The sequence below is a fragment of the Hemitrygon akajei genome, chromosome 10, assembly GCF_048418815.1.
Source record: "Hemitrygon akajei chromosome 10, sHemAka1.3, whole genome shotgun sequence".
NCBI lineage: Eukaryota > Metazoa > Chordata > Chondrichthyes > Myliobatiformes > Dasyatidae > Hemitrygon > Hemitrygon akajei.
In genome coordinates, this window is record NC_133133.1 from 113897228 (window position 1) to 113922313 (window position 25086).

Here is a 25086-nt window from a genome sequence, read left to right on the forward strand (position 1 = left end):
TCAGGGTAGTATATGGTGCCTTACATGTACTTTAATAATAAATTTACTTCAAACTTTCCTCAACCCTTATTCTCTCCCTCCCCCACTCAGTTTCTAACTGTACTTCCTCCTTAAGAATTGGAATTGGTTTATTATTGCCACATGTACCAAATTAAAAAGAAAACCTTGTCTTACATTCTATACATACAGATTAATTAATTGTTGTGTTAGGACAGGGTAAAACAACAACAGAATGCAGGAAAAAAAGTATGACATCTACAGAGAAACTGAAATGCAAGGAGACAATAGTGTATAAGATCATAAGGTAAATTTTGAGGTCAGGAGTCTGACAGGAGAACCATGATTATCACCAGTGGCATTCACATCTACTGTGGTGAAGTGCTTTGAGAGGCTGGTCATGGCTGGAATCACTTCCTGTGTAAGCAAGGACCTGGAGCTGTTGCAATTTACCAATCACCACAATAGGTCTACAGTGGATGCTATCTCACTGTCTCTCCACTCGGCCTTGGACCACCTAGGCTGCTGCTTATTGACTATAGCTCAACTTTCAATACAGTCATGCCCTCAGCTCTAATCAGCAAGCACCAAAATCTGGGCCTCTGTACCTCCCTTTGCAACAGGATCCTTGACTTCCTCACCAGCAGACCACAGTCTGTGCATATAGGAAATAGCATGTCCTCCTCGCTGACAATCAACACTGGTGCACCTCACAGATGTGTGCTTAGCTCACTGCCCTACTCTCTGTACATCCACAACTGTATGGCTAGGCACAGCTCAAACACCAAATATAAATTTGCTGGCAGCACAACTATTGTTGGCAGATTTTCAGATGGTGACGAGGAGGCATACAGGAGTGAGATAGATTAGCTGGTTGAGTGGTGTTCCAGCAACAACCTTGCATTCAACATCTGTAAGATCAAGGAATTGATTGTGGACATTAGGAAGGATAGTTTGAGGGATAAGAAGTGAAAAGAGTGAGTAGTTTCAAGTTTTTTGATGTCAACATCTCTGAAGATCTATCCTGGGCTCAACACATTGATGCAACCACAGCACACACTGGCCATATTTCATTAGGACTCTGAGGAGAACTGGTATGTCACCAAAGATTCTCACAACTTTCTACAGGTGTACCGTGGACAGTATTCTAACTGATTGCATCACTGTCTGATATGGAGGCGCCACTATACAGGACCAAGAAAAGCTGCAGAAAGTTGTACGCTCAGTCAGTTCCATTATGGTCACTAGATTTCCCATCCTCGAGGATACCTTTAAAAAGCAATTCCTCAAAAAGACAGCATTCATCATTAAGGACCCTCAACACCAAGGAAATGCCCTTTCTTTTTACTACCATCAAGGAAAAAGTACAGGAGCTTGAAAACACACACTCATTGTTTTAGGAACAGCTTCTTCCACTCTGCCATCAGATTTATGAAAGGACAATGAACCCATGAATCTCTGTTTTTGCACACTACTCATTTAATCTTTTAAGTATATACTTATTGTAATTTATAACTTTTATTAAATTATTAAATTTCATGACATTTGCCAGTGATATTAAGCCTGATTCTGATTTTGATTCCAATGCCATTTGCTGCTGGAACAAAATAGTTCCTTATGTTTCTTAGCAAGCAATCCTTTGACATAATGGACAACTTGCTTTCTTTAGGCATTTTGAGATGCCTGTACATGAATTCATATAGCTTAGGCTGGCTCTTGTGAGGCATCTGGTGGCAGTCTTGATCAAGTGAGATCTCGGTCCAAACCTCAGATCAGATTTCGGATGGGATCAGATTAATTTATTTAGCACATGTACATTGAAGCGTACAGCAAAATGTGCCATTTTCATTAACAGCCAACGCAACTTAAGGATGTGCTTGGATTTACCTGAAGTGTATTCATCAAATTCATATCTGATGTTTCCATCTCTTTCTTTCATTGTGTTAGGAGGGCATTTGTGCTAATTCTCTTATCTCCCAAAGGATTTGGCCTCTGCAATTAATGTCTGAGTGGATCAGGATAAGCAGCATTTGAAGATGCAACCTTAACATGACTTGCTTTTAAGCGGGACTAATGGATATTGATTTAACTGAGAAAAATTCTGCTGAATTGTTTGTACTTAGCTGCACATTGGCTGAATAAGGATATATGTGCTTTGTTTTTTTTCATCATCTGATTTGTATTTTTACACAAATAATGCAAACCCTAGGTGAGTATTTAATCAATTACAATTGCTTTGTGTCCAGGCGTCTTTAAATTCATGTTCAGAAAGACCAGCTTCTGTGTATTTATGCATACTGCAGCTCTCCTCTTGGTTGATCCTTCAAATGATCTGAAACTTATTTTCATGAACATTTTATGCAGTGTTCATGTGATTGACTTAACAAGTAGAGAAACATTGTTTGCTTTTAAGAGTTTTATGCATCTCTCACATTGCATAACTGTGCTAACTTGTTTTACTTTTTTGTCTCCCCTTCCCCTTCCCTTCTGCTGGACTTGCTGCTAATATACTGGATATGTTGCAATGCACCAACAGCATCATGGAGAAATCAGAGACTTACAGGGATTATCAAGTAAGTGTCTTTCATTCAGTACAACTGCTTCTGGGGAGCCTTGCTGGGTTTCAGAGATTTAATCTTGCAAATCACAACTTAAAAGTCAGCTACATGTAAACAATAATACCACTTTTGAATTTAATTTTTAATAAAATGAGTAATTGGATGATAGACCACACACTACTTTTATTTTCCTTTACAAAATGTTTGACGTAGCAGTTTGACACAGCAGAAATAGAAAAACATAATAATTGTGTAGAGTGTCATAGATCTATATTGCACAATCCTCGGTCCTTTAGGCAATTTTTAGGGTTGTAATGGAGTTTAGTTATCTGGTAACTCATTGTTTTCCTACATCTGTTGGCAGATAACCTAGGCTTTATTTTTTAGTATCCACCAACATAAAAAAATACATGCTTATCTGATTTTGCGAGTACATTGGAACAAAAATACAAGAAGCTGCGAATTTCGTGTTCCATATAAAAAATGGAAGTGCCAAGAAACAGTAGATACTGCTGGCTTCCTCTTTCTGACTGTGTGATCTGTTGTTCTTCAGTGAAAATGAACTTCCCAAAATGTTGGGTTTGTGGTTGACATTCTCTCATGCTCCCTTCTCACTGCTGCCACTGGAAAGGAGATACAGGAGCCTTGGGTTCCACACCACCAGTTTCAGTAACAGGTGTTACCCCTCAACCGTCAGGCTTCTGAACCAGCATGGATAACTTCTCTCATCTCAACTAAGAACTGATTAAAACAACCTATGGCCTCATTTTCAAGGACTCTACAACTCATGTTCTCAATATTTAGTTCTGGATGTATGTTTTTTTTTCTTTTTAGTATTTGCACAATGTGTTGAGTTTCACACATTGGTTGTTTGTTGTATGCAGTTTTACATTAATACTATTATGTTTCTTTGTCTTTACTGTGAATGCCTGCAAAAAATGAATCTCAGGGTAGAGTATGGCAACATGCATATATATACCTTGAACTTTGAATTCAGTGAATGCCTGTGTTAAATAGCCTTCCCTTTCTATAGTAACTGTACACATATGTTGATTTCTGAATTTGTTTATGAGGCTGAAGCCCCTCTGTTGATTGGGGTTGACCATGGATGCCTGTCAGAGCTGTCACATGATGCACAAGCCAGGGCATTACAATATGGAGAGCAAGCTGTTGCCCAAGCAGCAGGGACCCCTCTCCACGCAGCTGACGAATCCGAAGGAACGGCAGAGACTGATGCAGTTTGACACCAGAGGCATCACAGGAGTTGCCAGACAGCGTTGAATTCAACATTGGACTGCCTCAGCGACTCCAGCTTTGGACTTTTCCCTCATGGTTTACTCCCGAAGTTTTCCCTCTGAAAGTGTAGAGCCATAAGGCAGTGGAGGCTTGAGATCAGTTATCCTTTCCTAAGTAAGCTGCCGGCCACGGTGGACAAGTTAGGACAAGTTGCCCTAACCAACTGGTTTTAAGGTGCCAGTAACCCACCTTTACCCCTTCTCCTGTCAGTAGAAGTAGTTTAGCTGGTTTTAGTAGCTAAGCCACAAGTGAAGGCCAGGAGCTGGAATTGGTTATTTGAGATGCACGCCTTTGGGAGCATTTAATAAGTAGTGGGAGCTCATCCTCATTACCTCCCCCAGCTATGAAAACCTTAAGAAACCAAAATTTGTTTAACATACTGCATGAAAAAATATGTTTCTATCAAGTGCTGTGAGGTTTCTAGCTTCTCAAATGATTACAAAGGCTTTATCACAAAACGTTGATGTTCATACTGACTGTCCTGTCTTCTCAATCTCTGGTCTTCACCAAGTAAGCCTGTGACAAGTGAATTTTAATGTCCTTTGAATCAGCCGTGTTGGAGTTACAGGTAAAGGGAATGAATGGTTTAAGTTGTAAAGAGGAGAGAAGGCTATGCTTGTTTTTGCTGCTTGGGATGAACGTGTACTGAGTGATTTTGGCAGAGGAGGGAGGGCGAAGGAGCACTATATCAGCAAACCAGTTGTGCGCAAGCTGTGCTTAATCCTATGCCCTGAGAGCTTGACAGAGTAAAGATTAACTCCAGCCAGAATTTTCCTGTGCATCTAGAAAAGGGTGAGTAAATTACTACAGAAATAGAACGGATTACCTGGGGAATGAGACTTGGAAGAAATAAAAATAGAAAAAACTGGAAATATTAGGCAGGTTATCAGAAGAGAGATACTGACTTGGAAAAATATTCCTCCTGGGCCAGTGCAGAATAAATGAGTTTGGGGAAGAGAGATGTGTTATTGTTCTGAAGGATACAAATAATAGAGTGAATAGTACACTACAGCAGAGTACAGGCCCTTCGGCCCACAATATCATGCTGGCCTTTTAACCTATTCTAATATCAATTTAACCTTTCCTTCCTACATAGCTCTCTCTTTTTCTACCATCCATGTGCCTATCTGAGAGTTACTTACATACCCCTAATGTATCTGGTTTTACCACCACCCTGGCAGAGCATTCCATGCATCCACCACTTTTTGTGTAAAGAACTTGCCTCTGACATCTTACCCCCCATACTTTCCTCCAATCTCCTTAAAATTATGCTCCCTGGTATTAACCATTTTCTCCCTGGGGAAAAGTCTCTGGCTGTCCATTCGATGTATACTTCTTATCTATGAAGTCACCTCTTATCCTTCTTTGCTCCATAGAGAAAAGCCCCAGCTCGCTCAACCTATCTTAAATCCTGTTCTTGAATCCAGGCAGAATCCTGGTAAATTTTCTCTGCACTCTCTCTGAAGTTTCAACATCCTTTTGATAATGTGGGGACCAGAACTGAACACAATACTCCAAGTGCAGTCTAACCAGAGTTTTATAGAGCTGTAACATTACCTCATGGCCCTTGAACCCAACCCCCTGACTAATGAAGGCCAACACCCCATGTGCCTTCTCAAACATTCTATCAACCTGTGCACACAAAATGCTGATGGACCACAGCAGGCCAGGCAGCATTCATAAGGAGAAGCGCTGTCGACGTTTCGGGCCGAGACCCAACAAACGGTCCCTTTGTCGGGTCTCGGCCCGAAACGTTGACAGTGCTTCTCCTTATAGATGCTGCCTGCCTGCTGTGTTCCACCAGCACTTTGTGTGTGTTGTTTGAATTTCCAGCATCTGCAGATTTCCTCGTATCAACTTGTGCGGAAGCTTTGAGGGATCCAATGATATTGACTCCAAAATCCATCTGTTCCTCCAAACTGTCAAGAATTCTGCCATTAACACTGTTGGTCATTGGTGTCCATTGGTCAGAGTTGATCCTGAACATTGCAGCCTAGCTGTCTATGTGATACGCAAGAATGGACAGTACAATATGGAGAGCAAGCAGCAGGCACCCCCTCCACACATAGAGACTGATACATTTTGGCACCAGTGGGATCAAATGAGTTGCCAGTCAGTGTTGAACTCAAGCTCTGGATTTTTCCTCATAGTTTTCTCCTGAAGCCTTCTTCATGAGTGCATATTAGAGGTTCGAGCACTGTCGTGGTGGTGATAGAAACTGATACATTAGTTGATGATAGGGCATGGATGATAGAAAACTGGAGGGTTATGTTGGAGGGAAGGGTTAAATTGATCTTAGAATAGGTTTAAAAAGTTAGCACAATATTGTAGACCAAAAGGCCTGTATTGCTGTATTGCTCCATGTTATGATAGGAAAGACAAGATGTGACTTGGTGTTTAGTCCCAAGTACAAGTTTAAGTAGTAAATTTAGAGTAAGGTAATCAGGCATTGCTTCAGTCAGGGACAGGGTAGTAGCATCTGTGAACTAGGTTCAAAGCCAAGAATTTCCATCCACAATGCAAGAAGGAGGTGTCAGTTTTTAAAAATTGTGGAGGTATTTAATGAGTACTTAAGGCGAAGGTATTGAAGAGTAAAATGAATGTTTAAATCGGATGGTTTTGTGCCGAGAAGAAAAATTGCCAGGCTGTAGCACAAAACCTCTTAAAGGTGCAAAGCAAAGCCTATGTCAGGTACCATATAAAAGATTACTGGAGAAGATTAAAGGACATGGAATTAGGGGAAGAAAATCCTGATAGATTTAAAGCTGTTTAGTGAGAGTAAACAGGAATAGGTATTAAAAACAAGGTACATTATGAGATATGGTTGTGGGCACCTGTGTTCACTGAGCATATCAATAATTCGGGAATGAGGTAAGAGGGATTAACAATAATGTTTATAGATAATGGGACAAACTAGGATAAAAACTAAAGGAATCTGGAGGTTTATTGAAAAGGAAAGGCAACAAGCTTAAAAAGTACCTCGGTTCTGTTTTGCAAAGTACGTTCTGGAAGAAAGTGGTCTTGATGCGGGAGAACAAGGGTATTGCGGGTGCCTGTTTTTATTTTTCCTATTCTATAGGGTGCGTGGAAATCTATATGTTATCTATGCACTGAATCTTTGATTTTCTATGCAATAATGACTCTATTATAAAACCTTAACATCATTTTGTCTGTGTGATGGTATCACACTAACAATGATATTGAGAGGATACAGTGCAGGTGCAATTGGAATCTGTCTGATGAGAGAAAATGCAAAGTATATGTCTTTGGTTAAAAGAAGACCAGTCAAGGGTGATTTGACAGAATTGTTTTTAGATTATAAAAGGATTTGACACTGAGCAAAAAAAAACCCTGCAGTCATTAATTAAAAGTCAAGAAATTAAGGACCATGCTAAATGCAAGACATAAGAACAGGAGGTACAGGATATTATAATTATAGACTTAAGATTGTCTATCTGCCTGCCCTTATTGCTGCCTCAGTAAAGCAGCCAATATCAGCAAAGACCCCACCCAAGCCAGACATTCTCTATTCTCCCTGCTCCTATGGGGCAAAAGATTGAGAAAGCTCTTGCCACCAAGCTCAAGGACAGCTTCTGTCCCACTGTTATGAGACCATTGAACAGCCCCCTGGTACCTTGTTATTCCCTTCCATCTTATTGACTGCCTCACAGCACTTTTTCTGTAATTGTAGCATTTTATTCTTCTCCTTACCTACCATCCTATGAGCCAACACTTCCAACACATCATCCTCTGCAATTTCTGCCATCTCTGAAAGGATTCTACCACTAAACATATCTTTACCTCCCACCCTCTCTGCTTTCCACAGGGATTACTCCTTCCATGATTCCCTTATCCATTTGCCTCCTTCTCCCCCCCCCCCCCCACTAATCTCCATCCCAGCATTTATCCCTACCAGCAGCCAAAGTGCTACACCTGTCCATTCACCTCCTCCCTCACCTCTATTCAGTGACCCAAACAGTCCTTCCAGGTGAGGCAACACTTCACCTGTGAACCTGCTGGGGTCGTCTATTGTGTCCAGTGTTCCCGATGCAGCCTCCTCTACATTGCTGAGATGCATTGTAAATTGAAGGACCAATTTATTGAGCACCTCTGGGGAAATTCCCAGTGGCCAAACATTTTAATTCCTTTTCCCATTCTTGTTCCAACATGTCGGTCCATGGCCTCCTCTTGTGCCACAATGAGGCCACCCTCAGGGTGGAAGAACAATATCTTATACTCCATCTGGAGTATGCCTCCAACCTGGTGGCTTGAATATCAATTTCTCATTTTGGGTAAAAGAAAATAATTCCCCTTCCCTTCTCCTCTTTTCTAGTCCTCCCCCTGTTCTCTTACGTCTTCTCACCTGCCTATTACCTCCCCCTAGGTCTCCTCCTCTTGTCCTTTCTCCTATGGCCCTTTCTCCTCTCCTATCAGATTCCTTCACCTCCAGCCCTTTACCTTTCCTAACCACCTGGCTTCACCTATCACCTTCTAGCTATCCCCCATTCCTCTCCCCCATCACCTTATTCTGGCGACTTCCCTCTCCGAAATGACAGCTGATTATTCATTTTCATAGATGCTGCCTAACCTGCTGAGTTCCTCCAGCATTTTGTGTGTGTTACTTTGTTCTACATTCTGTTATTATTTTCATTTGTACTACCTCAATATACTAATGTAATGAGATGATCTGTGTGGATGGCATGCAAGACAAAGTTTTTAACTGTGCCTTGGTACGTGTGACAATAATAAACCAGTTTATCTGTTTAATTCTGAAACTGTGGGCAGTGATGTTTGAGCAGCTTGAACATTTGGGATGAGATTTGACATGTGCACCATGGTAATCAGAGTCATTAGGAGAAAAAGGCATAAGAAAATACTTGCCTGGTGGAGAAACAATGAAATAGTGTCATTTGGGCCAATTTGTTTCCATATCGTAATTTCAAGGTTGAAGATAACAGGTTCAAAGTTCAAAGTAAATTTTTTATCATACACATATGTCACCTTATACATACAATCCTGAGGTTCATTTTCCTGAAGGCATTCACAGCAAGTCTACAGAATAGTAACTAACAGGATCTATGAAAAATCAACAAGAGTGAAGAAACAAACTGTAAATGCAAATATAAATAAATAGCAATAAATAACAAGAACATGAGATAATGAGATAAAGAGTCCTTAAAGTGAGATCAATGGTTTTAGGAACACTTAAATGGATGGGCAAGTGAGTGTGGTTAATTCCCTTTTGTTTAAGAACCTGATGGTTGAGGGGTAGTAACTGTGTAACTGTGTTTTCTGTGTTGTTTTTTATGTAGTTCAGTTTAGTTTTTATACTGTGTCATGGAACACCATGGTCCTGAAAAAAACATTGTCTCATTTTTACTGTGTACTGTACCAGCAGTTATGGTCGAAATGACAATAAAAGCGACGACTTGAGTAACGTTCTTGAAACTGGTGGTTCGAGTCCTGAGGCACCTGTACCTTCTACCTGATGGCAGTAGTGAGAAAAGAGCATGGCCTGGGTGGTGGGGGATCTCTGATGATGGATGCTGCTTTCCTACGACAGTGTTTCATTTAGATGTGCTCAATGGTTGGGAGGGTTTTACCTGTGATTCCACTACGTTTTTTAGGATTTTCCATTCAAAGGCATTGGTGTTTCCATATTGGGTTGTAATGCAGCCAATCAATATACTCTCTATTACTCATGTATAGAAGCTTGTCAAAGTTTTAGATGTCATGCTGAATTTCCGTAGACTCCTAAGGAAGTAGAGGCACTTCTGTGCTTTATTCATAATTGCACTTACTGTACGTGCTGGGTCCAGGACATGTCCTGTGAAATAGAAACACTGAGGAATTTAAAGTTGCTGACCCTCTACACTTCTGATCCTCCAGTGAGGACTGGCTCATGGACCTCTGGTTTCCCTCTCCTGAAGTCTGTAATCAGTTCCTTGGTCTTGCTGACATCAAGTGAGAGGTTGTTGTTATGACACCATTCAGCAAATATTGAAGCACTCTCTGATATGCTGGCTCATCACCATCTTTGATTCGGACGTCAGCAAACTTGTATGTGGTGTCACTGGTTTAGGGTGAGAGGAGAAAGATGTATAAGGGATCAGAGAGGCCCCTATTTTCACAAAGAGAGTGCTGGGTGTATGGAACAGCTGCCAGAGGAAGTGTGTGAGGCAGGTACGGTATTGTCATTTAAAAAGCACTTGGATAGGTATATGGATGGTTGCGTTTGGAGGGATGAGGGCCAAATGTAGGAAATTGGGTCAAGCTGGGTGGCATCTTGATCAGCGTGACTGATTGGGCTAAATGGCTAGTATACTTATGTTCTCTAGTATGACAACATAGAATAGAATTTTTAATGATGAACTGGTCTCACTAATGCTCATCAGTTTTCAAAAGATTGTTGAGTATCTCCATACTTTATTTTAGTGTGGTTTATGCTTCTTGATGCACCATCAATAACTCTCTGAGACGTGAGGCGAGATATCGGCTTTTATTGGCTGGAAGAAAGAACAAGCAGCAATTGACCACCACACTGCATCCTAGAGACTGAGGCCGGGGCGGAGTCCCCAATCGCCTTTATACCGGGGTCCGTGGGAGGAGCCACAGGAGCAGTCAGCGGGGGAGGGTGTGTCCAGACAGGTATATGTAGTTCACCACACTTCTACACAAAAAATATAGAAAATGTGTTCACTCTAAATCCTTGAGATTAAAATTAACTAAAATGTGGACATCAAGAATGTGCAGAAAGAATGAGAAATGATAACAAAATGGAAACTGAAGCTGGAAGCTGGAGCAGCTTACTTGTACTCTCTGGCGCCCTCTTAAGTGCAAGCTGTGCATATCTGGTGGAAAGCTTTATTTTGGCAGTGAGAGTACTCTTTGTTAGATTGCAAAATTATATGGGGGGGGGATATAAAATAATCAGGCACTGGTGGTTGGAGTGTGCTGCCATGGGTACTGGAAGAGGCATGAACCAGCCTGTATAACTTTACTCAACCCAACACTGAACTGACTCTACAACCAAGACTCACTTTCAAGGACTACAACTCTTGTTCTCAGTATTATTTATTTCTTTTTATTTACACAGTTTCTCTTCTCTTACACAATAGTTGTTTGTCAGTCTGTCTCTATGTTTAGCTTTTTGTAAATACTATTGTGTTTCTTTATTTTCCTGTAAATGCTTGCAAGAAAATGACTCAAGGTTGTATATGGTGACATACACGTACTTTGATAATAAATTTACTTTGACTTTGAGAAGTGTTTAGGAGGCTCTTAGCTTGGCACATGGATATGCAGAGAATGATGTGGACTTGTGTAGGCAGAAGGGACTCATTTGATTACTTCTGCACAAAACCATGGGCTGAAAGACCTGTTTCTATACCGTACTGTTCTATGTCCTATATTGATGTTATTGAAACTAAGTGTGTTAGCATCTAACCATGAAGCTATTTCTTCAAGGTTTCTAGGTATTTGTTCAGCAGTTGTATAGAATTCATAAACTGCAACATACTATTTAGAGCTTGGGGAATCCTGCTACCAGATTATTTATCTCTATTCCTTCTGGGATAGTGTTTTATGTGCCTTTACTATGTTACGAACCCCGTAACTGGGTTACTTACCAGCAAAGATAGAGACGTCCGTTGAAGTCTGATGATACTATTTTTAACGGTATTTATTAATAAAAATACACAAAAATAATATCAATGCAAATTTACAGATAATATACGTCATCAATACTAAACCTAAAAGTGTAGGTATAATAATAATCAATAAGAAATAAGCTCTATCGTTGTCTAGGGGATAATGAATTGTCCGATGGAAATCTAAAGTTCATTTCAGTACATACAGGCTGCAGCCGTTTGTTCGTCGCTGTGTGGCAATTGTTGGAGAGGGAGAGAGAGAGAGAGAGAAAAACTTGCTGACTTTCCTTGGTACAGTCTTGATCCGTATCCGTCCTTTAGCTAGACCGTTCTGTGGAGGACTCGCCACCCAGGCAAGGATGGACACACACACAAGCCCCCCCCCCCCCCCCCCCCCACCGGTCTCATACGTTTCTCCTGGTGTGTCTGAGGGGTGTTCCCCAGACCCGTCCTTTATCCTCACTCACGGGGTCTCGGATGTCAGTCAGGTTGGGATGATGCAATCCCTCAACCAGACCACTCTGGTTGTCCCCTGAGGGGTTTCAATGAATAGTACAGTACTCAATACACAATTCCTTCTCCAAGAGACAATAGCAGTAATCAGTGGTTCCGTTCCGCTTTTGTTAGGAGACATTCCAAACCTTGTGTATTCTGTGGTGTCTATAACAACTGCCTTTGCTGTTATCCTGTGTCTCTCCCATTACTGACATGCTGTGTATCTCTCTCATTTCCTGGGTCTCAGACCCAAAATAATAGCGATCTTGCGATTCTCAAAAGGGGTGAGGGACGGGCATTGGAGATTCTGGACCCTTCTGTCCATCAGATTTGCTCCACATTCGTAACAACTACAATAATCACTCAAGAGGGTCTAACGAAGCTGGCCTTCAGAGGTGATAACCTTGAGACTGTAACCTTTGGTATGGAAAACATGAATGATTATTGGCAACAGGACAAGTTGCGTGTCATTTTGCTGAACAACAGAGCCTATCTTGCACTTGAAGTGGGAAGATACAATAGAAATATAGTTGCAAGTACTCTCCAGTGTCTACTCTTCAGATTGATCAGGAAAAGTGCTTTGAAGGGATATCTTTAACCATTAAAGCCACTATTTTGGAAGGTTTCCACCAGTATTAACTTTAACATTGGAGGAAAAGACAGGAATTAATCATTCACACACAAAGTGCTGGAGGAACTCAAAGGCGGGTTGGACAGCATCTATGGAAAATAAAGAGTTGACGATTCAGGCCAAGACCCCTCATCAGGACAGTGTGTGTTACTTTGGGTTTCCAGCATCCACAGAGTCTCTTGTGTTATTGTAACCATTCATTTCCAATATTTAAATATGGGACAAAAAGGTAAGCATCTAGGGAAAACACCGTGCCCTTAACATACAAAAACACGGCACATGAAAAACTAAAGGATATGAGTTTGGAACAAAATATGATGTGACGAAGTTTGTCTTTTACTTTGTTTTTGTTAATATTCAGTGTAATAAAATGAGAATTTCAGTATTTACAAAAGTGTTGAAGTTACAGTTAAGTTTGAAACTGTTAAACCAGAGCAAGCAATTCTCAGTGAGATGGGGAATAATTTTTCATACAAGCAATAGTCATTGTGAATATTGATTGGCCTTGTTCATGATTCCTGTTTTACCATTTAGGGTGATAACTAAGGCAGCAACATACATCAAGGCCAATCAGCAACTCACAACTTCTGTGTTAAACAAAGCATTTGCAAACAGGGAACTTTGTGCATTTTTCAGGAGCACTTTCCAGAATTGGTCAATCTCAAGAATTTTAAAATTACTTGTCCTTTTAACTGTTTGCTGCAAGATAAAATCTTACTGAGATTGTAGGGCAGCATGGTAGCGTAGCACTTAGTATAACACTATTACACCGCTGGTGACGCTGGGTTCAATTTTGCCGCCGACTGTAAGGAGTTCATACGTTCTCGCCGAGTCTGAGTGAGTTTTCTCTACGTGATCCGGTTTCCACCCACAGTCCAAAGGCATAATTGGGCTGCACAGTCACAATGGTGTAATTGGGTTGCATGTGTTTATTGTGTTGGAAGGGCCTGGTACCATGTTTTATCTGTAAATGAAATAAAGCAATGGAACAAGAATGATGACAAGGCAGTGATTTAATCCAAGCTATGATTTAGATTCAGATTAATTTATTTATCCCATGTCCATTGAAACACACAGCAATATACATCATTTGTGAGAACAACCAATACAACCTAACGATGTGCTGGGGGTGGCTCTTGTGATGGCTCCCACTCAATGTGATTGTCTTTTAATCATTTCATGCATGTGCATTATTCCGTTACTACTCTAAGCTGAGAGAGTGAACAACCTTTTTTTTGGGATAAAGTTGTATTTTTTTTAAACCATTGGAGAAAATTAAAATCCAAATTCATTTTCTCCTCAGTTTATGAACGCCCAACTTATGTACAGCCCATACATACAAATGAGATGAACTTGCCAGCTGTACGACTGCTGCTGGCATCTTCTGCTATAACCTGGAGAGGATGTGCCCCTGAATTCTGATGCCTGTCAGCTCAAAGTCATACTGTGTCCTTGGAGAAGTCTGTCAGTTCTCTCGAGGAGCTGGCTCATTGGAACCTGAAAACTCAATAATGAATAAGTGAACACATATTCATTACTGAAATCCAAACACACAAAAACTTATGATTTTAAAATGGAACAGAGTACTAAGATTTTTTTAGACTTCTTTGGAAACCAAGCATATTTTAAACTATAAGCCTCTAATGTCCTGTACTCTAATAAGAACATGGGAAATAGGAGCAGGATTACACATTTGGTGTTGTCAGCTCGCTCTATAGTTCAGAAGAGATGAGAACATGAAATGCAAGAGATTCTGCTGATGCTGGAAGTCTTGAGTAACACATTTAAAGTGCTGGAGGAACTCAGTAGGCCAGGCAGCATCTTTGGAGGGGAATAAACAGTCGATCTTACAGGCCAACACCCTTCATCAGGACTGAAAAGGAAGGGGATGCCAGAATAAGAAGGTGTAGGGGGAGGAATGTGACAGGAGAAGCCAGGTGGGTGGGGGAAGGGAGGGGGATGAAGGTGGAGTCCTGTCTCACCTGAAAAGATTGAATGTTGGTGAGGGAGGAGGTGTGAGGGCAGGTTTAGCACTTGTTATGATGGGAATAGTGGGGCAGTTGGCTACTGTACCCGCTCCACCTCTTGTAGGGTTTTAGTAGGTATATTACATAGAAGCACACCTTTTGTCCCATGTACATGCTCCAGTTGAACCTCCGCCCATCTTTCCTCATCTAAGTATTGTCGTATAATCAAGTCCTGCCTAAGCAAGGACCTGGACCTGGACATCCATCATTAAGGATCCCCATAACCCTGGACTTGCCCTCTTCTCATTACCACCATCACAGAGGAAGTACAGGAGCCTGAAAAGAAACATTCAACATTTTAGCACCAGATTCTCCTCCCCCCCCCCCCCCCCCCCCACCGCTCTCAGATTTCTGAATGAACAATGAACCTATGAACGCCACCTTAGTATATTTTACCTCTACTTTTGCACTACTTATTTAATCTTCTTTTTGTATAAACTTATTGTAATTTATAGTTTCTGTTATTATGTATTGCAATGTAGAAAACAACAAATTTTATGCCATATGCCAATGATATTAAACCTGATTCTGTTTCATTCTCTTTTGCCTTCTACAAGTCATGTACGCCCAACCTCCCCTTAAGTGTGCTGTATTATTTGCTTCAAGTTGTACATTCCCAGAATTCTTTGGGCAGAGAAGTTTTTCCAGAATTCTCTATTTCTGACAGTCATTGAGATCACGCCTATTATTAATATCTTCCTGACTATTGTATTGCAATCACAAGAGATTATGCAGATGCTGGTGCAGCTCCGCAATGGAGCTGTGTCTTGACCCTCCAGAGATGCTCCCTGACTTGCTGAGACCCTCCAGCATTTTGTGTGTATTGTATTACAAGTCTCTAGCAGTAAAGATTATTGTACATCGAACACAGAACAGCGCAACACAGGAACAAACGGGCTCTTCGGCCCACGATATCTATGCTGAACATGTTGCAAAATTACTCTAATCCCTTCTACCTGCACATGATCCATACTCCATTCCCTGCATATTCATGTGTGTGTCTAAAAGACTCTTGAATACATCTATCATTTCTGTTTCCAACACCAACCTGGCTGCCCAATCCAGGCATCTACCACTATGTGTGTAAACAAAACCTTGTCCTGCACATCCCCTTTAACCTTGCACCCTCTTATCTTAAATGCATGCTTTCTAGTATTCAACATTTCTACCCTGGGAAAATGATTCTGGCTCTCTCCCTTATCCAAACCTCTTATAATTTTATAAACTCCTGTCAGGAGTTTATGAACTCCCAGTTTACCTGACCTCTCCTTTGAGTACATGACCTCGTGTCCAGGCTTTAAGAGGATGGGAGCGAAAGTGTTATTTGTCAACAGAATCCTATTAAGTTCTGCCTATAGAACAGTTGACATGCTGTTACCCAGCCCTGGCATACTGTCAAATCTGCCTTTTTTATTCAGAGATATCCATAATAATGGAAACTATTAAAATTATTGAATCATTTCATTTAATAACATGAATAAATTTAATTTAATAATGTTAAATTAAAATATTTCATTTAATAACATTAAATTAAAAGTATTTAATAACTTAAAAATTTAAAACATGACTAAATTCACTTCATTTAAAAAAAGGTTAATTAAAACATTTTGTGCAACTGAATGTTGTTTTTCCATTTGCCCTGCCAAAACAGGTAGTTTCACATCCTATATTATTTTTCTATCTGCCATCTTTTGCCCACACACTAGTATCCTGCATGCTCCTCACAGCTCGCTTTCCCACCTCAAAGAGCGAATAGATCAAATTAATACCAGAGCTCATGTGCAAGTGTACCTGTAATCATGAGAAATGGGACACATTTAGATGACTGAAAGAGCTTCTCAAATCAATTGAATGAAAGTTAAAACTTAAAAGGTAATGTTTTACAGTCATATTTGACTCATTAAAGGAAGTGAATAATGTTGGAGAGTCTACAACCAGAATAGTTATCTGTCCCTTCAGAACAGATAAGGAGGAATTTCTTTAGCCAGAGGGTGATGAGTCTGTAGAATACATTGCCACTGGCAGCTGTGGAGGTCAAGTCATTGGGTATATTTAAAGCAGAAGTTGATATGTTCTTGATTAGTAAGGATGTCAAACATTACAGGGAGAAGGGAAGGAGAATGGGGTTGAGAGGAATAATAATCACCATTGATTGAATGGCAGAGCAGACTCAGTGGGGCAAGTGACCTATTTCTGCTCCTATGTCTTAGGGTCAGATATTTAATGTGTCTGTAACAAATGTATTTAATTCAGTTTGATTACCAAATCTAATTTTAACCTTAGTAGAATAATAATGCAAGCCTGGTAATTCAAGGCTATTGTATCAAATCATAATTTCCTTTGTTCTATTTACAAAAAAAAAGAACAAGTTGGTAGGTCGGACAGGTCCACTCATGATGGCTGACTCTAACTTTGAGAATAGCTTTGTCACCTGTCAAAGATGTGAACAATTTTGTTTGAATGCTCTCAAATGCCCCTGTGAATCAGACAAATTAGGCAAAATAGAACATAAAATTAAACAGTTTAAGCATTTTCAAATATGTAAAAGTATTTGCTTTGAATTTTAGCATCATAAATATAAATTATTTCATAATTAACGTTGTACTTAATAACCACTCCTCTCTATTCAAATAAATGGGCTGACTGTTTCTTAGACCATAAGCCATAGTTGGGAGCTTAATATCAAAGGATATTAACACCATGTCATGTAACACCATAGTCCTGAAAAACATTCTCGTTTTTACTATGTACTGTAACAGCAGTTACGGTCGAAATGACAATAAAAAGTGACTTGGCTTGACTATACTTTGTATTGAGAGGACAGGCAGGAGGGCATAGGCAGTGGTGTGGCTCTGTTGGTAAGAGATGGAATTAAATCTTTAGAAAGAGGTGACATAGGGTCAGAGAATGTGGAATCTTTGTAGGTGGAGTTGAGAAACTGCAAGCGTTAAAAAGAAACGTTATGGGAATCATATATAGGCCTCCAAATAGCAGCCAGGATGTGGGGTTGAAATTGCAAAGGGAACTGGAAGGGGCATGTAATAGAGTAATATTGCATTTGTAATGGGGGACTTCAATATGCAAGGGGACTGGGAAAATCAGGTTGGTGTTGGATTGCAAGAGAGGAAATTTCTTGAATGTCTATGAGATGGGTTTTTGGAGCAGCTTGTGCTTGAGCCTACTTGGGAAAATCTTAGGTTGGGTGTTGTGCAATAATCAGCATTTTGTTAGGGAACTTAAGGCAAAGACCATAAGACAAAGGAGCAGAATTAGGTCATTCAGCCCATCGAGACCGCTCCGCCACTCCATCATGGCTGTTCTCAGATCCCACTCAACTCCATAAACCTGACTTCTCACCATAATCTTTGCCCTGACCCATCAGGAAACTATCAACTTAAATATAACCTCAGACTTGGCCCAATCTGTAGTCTGTGGCAGAGAATTTCACAGAACACTACAGTCTGGCTAAAAAAAAATCCTCTTAATCTCTGTTATAAAAGGTCGCTCCTTAGTTTTGAGCCTGTGCCCTCTAGTTCTGGATATCCCCACCATAGGAAACATACTCTCTACGTCCGCCCTATCTAACCCTTTCAACATTCAGTGGGTTTCAATGAGATCACCATGCATTCTTCTAAATTCCAGTGAGTACAGGCCCAAAGCTGCCAAATGTTTCTCATATGTTAACCCCTTCATTCCAAGTATGATCCTCGTGAACCTCCTCTGGACTCTCTCCAAGGACAGCACATCCTTTTTGAGATATGGGGCCCAAAAATGTTGACAGTACTCCCAAGAGCGGCCTGACTAAAATCTTATGAAGCCTCAGCATTATCTCCTTGCTTTTACATTCTGTTCCCCGTGAAATAAATGCCAACATTGCATTTGCCTTCTTTACCTCAGTCTCAACCTGTAAATTAACCTTCTGGGAGTCTTGCACAAGGACTCCTAAGTCCCTCTGCACCTCTGATGTTTGAACCTTCTCCCCATTTAGATAATAGTCCACACTATTGTTTCTTTTACCAAAATATATGATCATACATTTCCCAACACTCTATTCCATCTGCCACTTTTTTGTCCATTCTTCCAATTTGTCCAAGACCTGCTGCAATCACATTGCTTCCAAAGCAGTACCTACCCCTCCACTTATCTTCATATCATCTGCAAACTTTGCCACAAAACCATTAATTCCATTATCTAAATAATTGACAAACAATGTGAAAAGTAGTGGTCCCCATGCCTCCCCTGAGGAACACAACTAGTCACTGGTGGCCAATCATTCAACTTCCCATTCACTTTTGCTACCATATATACCCTTCCCTTGGCTTTTATGCAGTCTTTAACTTCCTTTGTCAGCCATAGTTGCTCACCCCTGCCATTTGAGAACAACTTCTTCTGTGGGACATATCTATCCTGTGCCTTGTGAACTATTCCCTGAAACTTCAGTCACCTCTGCTCTGCCATCATCCCCACCAGTATCCTCCTCCAATCCACCTGGAAGAGTTCCTCCGTCATGTACTGTAATTCCCTTTATTCCATTGCGATACTGATACATTTGACTTGTGCTTCTCCCTCTCAAATTGCAGTATGAATTCAATCATATTATGATCACTGCCTCCTAAGGGTTCCTTTACCCTGTAGTTCTCAAATAGCTAGGATAGGCAACCGAGGCTGACAAGGGAAGTTAGGACTGCACAAAAGAAACAAAAGTACAGACTGTTATTATCCAAATGGGGAGAAAATTCAAGCATCAGAGGTGCAAAGGGACTTAGGAGTCCTTGTGTAAGACTCCCAGAAGATTAATTAACAGATTGACTCTGTGGTAAAGAAGGCAGTTGCAATGTTGGCATTCATTTCAAGGGGAATAGAATACAAAAGCAAGAAGATGATGCTGAGGCTTTATAAGACTCCCAATTATGGCCTTCTTTCAGCCACAACTCAGTGATGCCACAACGTCATATCGACCAATCTCTAATTGTGCCAGGAGTTAATCTGCCTTATTCCGAATGCTATGCACATTTAGATACAGCACCTTTAGTCTTGCATTCTTCATCCTTTTGAATTTTGACTTTGTGGTACAATTTAACTCTTTGCACTGTCTGCATGTGTACCCAAACTTTGGCTTGTCCTTTATTATATTCATATTACACCAATCATCTACTTGTAAACTTGCTGGCTCATCCTTAGCTCTATCATACTGTGTCCCATCCCCGGCATATTAGTTTAAACCACTCCCAACAGCTAGAGCCAACCCACCCATAAGGATATTTGTTCCCCTCAGATTCAAGTGCAACCCGTCCCTCTTGTACAGGTCACTCCTGCCCCACAAGAGGTCCCAGAGATCTCAATACTCCTTGTATTATGTTTTCAGGACCTCTTCCCTTTTTCTACCTCATTGTCATTGGTACCAATATGTCCCACAACTTCTGACTGCTCACCCTTCCTTTTCAGGATACTGTGGATGCGTTTAGAAACATCATGGACCCTGGCTCCTGGGAGGCAAACTACCATTTGTGTTTCCTTTTTGCATCCATAGAAAAGCCTATCTGTCCCCTTGACTATAGAGTCCCTTATTACTGCTGCCATCCTCTTCAGTTCCCTACCTTTCTGAGACACAGAGCCAGACTCAGTGCCAGAGACACAACAACTGTTGCTTCTCCCAGGTAGGTCCCCCCTCCTTCCCAACAGTACTCAAAATGGAGTACTTATGTTGAAGGGGATGGCCACAGGGGTGCTCTCCACTATCTGATGTTTTCTCTTCCCTCTCCTGACAGTCCCCCATTTATCTGTCTTCTGTAGCCTTGGGGTGACTACCTCCCTGTAGCTCCTGCCTATCACCTTTTCACTTTCCTTAACAAGCCGAAGGTCATCGAGCTGCAGTTCCAGTTCTTTAACACAGTCTCTGAGGAACTGCATCTTGATGCACCTGGTACAGATGTGGCCATTGGGGAGGCTGGAAGTCTCCTGGAAATCCCATATCTGACACCCAGACCAGAATGCCATCCCTGCAGACGTACCCCGTATTCTTTGAAGAGTTAAATAAGAAAAAAAATAAACTTACCTACTTACCTCACCTCTGCCCGTTGAGCCAAATTCTTACCACTCTGACTCAAACCATTCTGATGATGAGTGCTCTGCTAGGCGGTACCTCTCTTTTTCTTCAGCAGGTTGTTGGGTAGATACTTCAGTGTAATTGATGGGAACTCAGTTGGACCATGTGAAATGCAGCTGGATAATACCAGAGGAGCCTGGCAGGCAACTCCTGTGGGTGGCAGGGACAATACATTCTCTCTGTGATAGTCTAGGTTTCCTCTGCATGATCAGGTTTCTTCCCACATTCCAAACATGTGCAGGTTAGGATTAGTAAACTGTGGGCATACTATGTTGTTGCTGGAAGCATTGTGTCACTTGCAGGCTGCCCCCACGCACATATTCGAGACTCTGTTGGTCGTTGATGCAAATAATTCATTTCACTGAATGTTTCAATGTACATGTGACAGATAAGGCTAAACTTTCATCCAACTTCATACCTATATTTCTCCTTTCAAGTTTAGCTTCACACTGCCCACATTTTGTTGGAAATTCTTCCCCTTTGTATTTTTTGGAGATGTTTCAATAGTGCAGTTTCTTGAATAAGCAGCAGGGGGCAGCAATTATCCTGAAACGGAAATGTACATGTATTTAATTTTTCCTTTCATCACTCTATGCAAAAACAAAACCCGATAAGCATTCATAAGCTCACCATGATGGCATTGAGTGAAATATTGAGAATTTCAACTGGCAGACTATGAGGACCTGAATGCTCATATCCTGTCAGTTTAATTAGTGATCTTGATGCTGATGGGTGGTAGGCAACTATATTGTGATTACACCTTAGTATAGTTAAACTATTTTAGAATGGTTGTGGGTAACAAGTCTATTAAAAATTTTGTATGGCTGGGGGAATGTGTGTACTGCAAACAGTGTTTCATGAATGTTCTGCTTTGAGGTTGGCTTGTAACAGCTGCTTAATCTATATATTTATGTGATAGAAGGTATTTCGTTTAATTTAGTACTGTGTTAATCAGGTTTATTTAAGCTCTGCTAAATGAGTAATTGATTTGTTATCTTCAATGGATAAGTCAGAGGTTTTGCACTTAAAAACTGCAGTATGCTTCTTTCGACAATGTGGAAATCGTATTTACAGTTTCAACAACGTTCTTCCCATATTGGAAATATGTAATGCGATTTATCCTTTTCAAAATATGTTCTAACACAAAATGCTGGAGGAATTCAGATAGTCAGGCGGCATCTATGGAGAGAAATGAAGAGCCAATGTTTCAGGCTGATGGAGAGTCTCAGCCTGAAGCATCGGCTCTTTATTCCCATCCTTAGATGTTGCCTGATCTTCTGAGTTCCTCCAGCATTTTGTGTGTGTTATTCCAGCATCTTCAGAATCTCTTGTGTTTATTAAGTAATTTCTACAATTTATTTTAGTTTGGAAATATTTATTCTGATTCTGGATTAGCTCTTTGTAGCCAACTATGTTTTTGTTTCATTTGCCCATCATTGAAAAGTAGTAACCGGGTAGTTGTTTTACAAGAGATGTCCCACTGAAACTTCCCTGCATTTCCCTTGAAGAAAATTTCATCTGTGAAAAGAAAATAAAGAAGATTGCTAACTGTATAACCAATCTATTTGTTACCTTGTCAGCTGCAGCAATGATTAGCGATGAACCTCAGCCAGTGACACCAGGGAAAATGAGTCTGCGTCCAGGAAAGGAAGTATTTTATTCCCAGACTAAGGAGTCGGTCCACTCATCAATCAGCCCAGGAGCCAACAGCAATCACGGTAAGGATAGCAATCACAGTAAATTTGGGACCGTGGCCGTTAGTTTCACAGCCTTCTCTAGTACGCTTCCTTTCTACAGTTGCTTGCAAATGTAGGATATCTAGACAAGCCTACTTTTGATTAGCTCTGTTCATAAATGACTTGTCATTACTGAGCTCATTTTGATTGCTTTGTAAACTGCTCGCCCACTAAATTTTTCATGGGCTAAGGGACAAGCATTTCTTTATCTTCTCTGTGGGTGTATGTTCTTATTATTGCTTCCCACCTTATAGTGGAGTGTTTTGAACTGCCCACCTTATAGTGGAGTGTTTTGAACTGCTGTTGTATTTACCTTCAAAATCTGTCATACTATAAAAATATAATTGGTTCTGTGAAAACTGGCCGTTGTTTTTTACAATGACTACAGCTGAAAACTACTTGGTAATAGAGATCTGAAAAGCCTCAAATGAGAAAAGCAGTTTGATAAACTATGCACTTGAAATTAGTTTTGCTTTTGAAGGAATTGAGTGCTGATAGTAGTAGTGGTCGTCCTTGAAGACAGATACATGGCTGGTTACTTTGTCAACGCATCAAAAAATTAGCAATATGACTCAGTTGGATTAAAGTGTTAACAATGGAATCAAAAAAAGCAAAATCTTTTTCATGCTTGGAAAGCAAATGATGGCAGAAGTTGTGATGAACCTTTAGAAGCTGTTAATATTACTCAAAGGAGGAAATGGTGCTTTAACTTTAAAAGAAGTGTTCAAAACTGGGTTTTCATAGCATAACTGAAGAGAAACTGATTTTATTGCAAGGGGATCAGTAACCAGAGGAACGATTGAAGAAAATTGGCAGAAGAAACACAACAGATGTAAAATTTAGTTTCTGGACAAGCTACAGTCTGGAATGCATGTCTTGAAAAGATGATTGAAGCAATTTCAGTGATAACATTTGCAAGGGAATTGGAGCAGGAGGGATTGACTTAATGAGCTGGGGAGGGGAGGTCAAAAGCAAAGAAAGATGGACTAATTGTTGGAGAACTAGCATAGATACAGTTGTCTGGAGACAAGCACTCCTCAATGATGTTCAGGCAGTTCGTCTCCAGATGGGTCATTGAGTGTCATAGCATGGAAACAGGCTCTTTGGCCCATCTAGTCCATGTCAAACTGTAATTCTGCCTCGTCACTTTCAAGGACTCTTCATCTCATGTTCTTGATATTTATGGGTTATTTACTTATTATTATTATTATACTTTTATTTCTTATCAGCTCAAGCTGGTAAAACCTAGGTACAGGCATAGCTAGGCACACTCATTTCTCAATTGTTAGGAACTTTCAGACTTTTCTGGTGGCGTTTAGTAGTGTGGCTCTCTGGACATTTACATAAATATTGCTGTGTAAGCCCGTTTGTTTAATGCTACTGTGTATTTACTTTGGGATGATACCAGTTGCAGATATTACTATTGGGACAATGTATACCCTCTTCATGTTCCAAAGTCTTTCAAATTCAGTATATTTCAGTATTGATTTCTGTATGCTTTGTGTGTTTGGAATGGTTATAATTTGTTCTTGCTTGTTTATCCTGTAATATTATATCTGGATGGTCATTACGGATTGTCCTATCTGTAATAATGAATCAGCTATAATATAATTTGTCAGACTCTGACTCTAAAAGTGGATCAGACTTGTATTTATAGTAAGGTATGATGTCTTTAATGAGTTTGTAATTTAAAACAAAGTTTTGGTGAATGATGTTTGTCACTGTGCCTGTGTAAGTAATCAGATTGAATTAAACTGCTGCAGGAGCCTGTAATGTGTTGCACTGTTTCTGGTTTCTCTTGGCATTTTCTTCACTTATTGTCTGGAATTATTATTATTATTTCTTTGTGTTTTTGCTCTGTGTATTGTCTTTTGCATATTGATTGTCCTGTTGGGGGTGGTTTTCATTGATTCGATTGTGTTTCTTGTAATTACTGCGAATGCCTGCAAGAAAATGAACCTTGGGGTTGTATATGGTGACATATACATCGATAAAACTTTTGTTTTTAACTTTGAACTTTTGAACATCAACCTGCACCAGGACCATAGCTCTCCATAGCTGCCCCTTCCATCAATATGACACAAAGAGCTGAATTCCGGAAGTCAGACAAATTTAATTGTCCTTGACATCAAGACAGCATTTGACGAAATATGGTAAAACCTAAACAGAAGGCCCCTGGAGGGAAAATACTTGAAGAATCAGTGATTGTTGGGCATCAGTCATCCCAGCCCCAGGAGATGGCTGCAGAGATTCTTCAGGGCGTGTCTCAGGCCCTAAAACCTTCAACTGCCCTCAGCTGCAAGATCAGAAGTATGTATAATTAGCCACCTATTGCACAATGAGATATTACATTCTCAGCTCCTCAGAGAGCAAAGCTATCTATACCTGTACACATCAGGACTTGGACTGACAGGGCCAAAAAGCAGAAAGTAATCTTTATGCCACACAAATGAAGTCCAACAAGAGAGAATCTAACCACCTACCCCTAACATTAGATGATGGCTAAGTTCCCTACCATCATAATGTGGGAGGATGGGTCACTAATGACCAGATACTCAAGTGCACCTTACACACAAGATTCAAGAGCGACT

The 25086-nt window shown here is 40.5% G+C and overlaps 1 protein-coding gene across 8 annotated transcripts in view; it reads left to right on the forward strand.

Moving 5' to 3' along the window:
* The window catches only part of osbpl8 (oxysterol binding protein-like 8), a 212892-nt gene that overhangs the window by 61259 nt on the left and 126547 nt on the right, over nt 1–25086 (forward strand). For all 8 annotated transcript variants that reach the window (XM_073058761.1, XM_073058763.1, XM_073058762.1 and 5 more), the window contains 2 exons: nt 2534–2570; nt 22340–22477. In XM_073058761.1, the coding sequence (XP_072914862.1) occupies nt 2534–2570; nt 22340–22477 (175 nt within the window). The remainder of the gene's footprint in view (nt 1–2533; nt 2571–22339; nt 22478–25086) is intronic.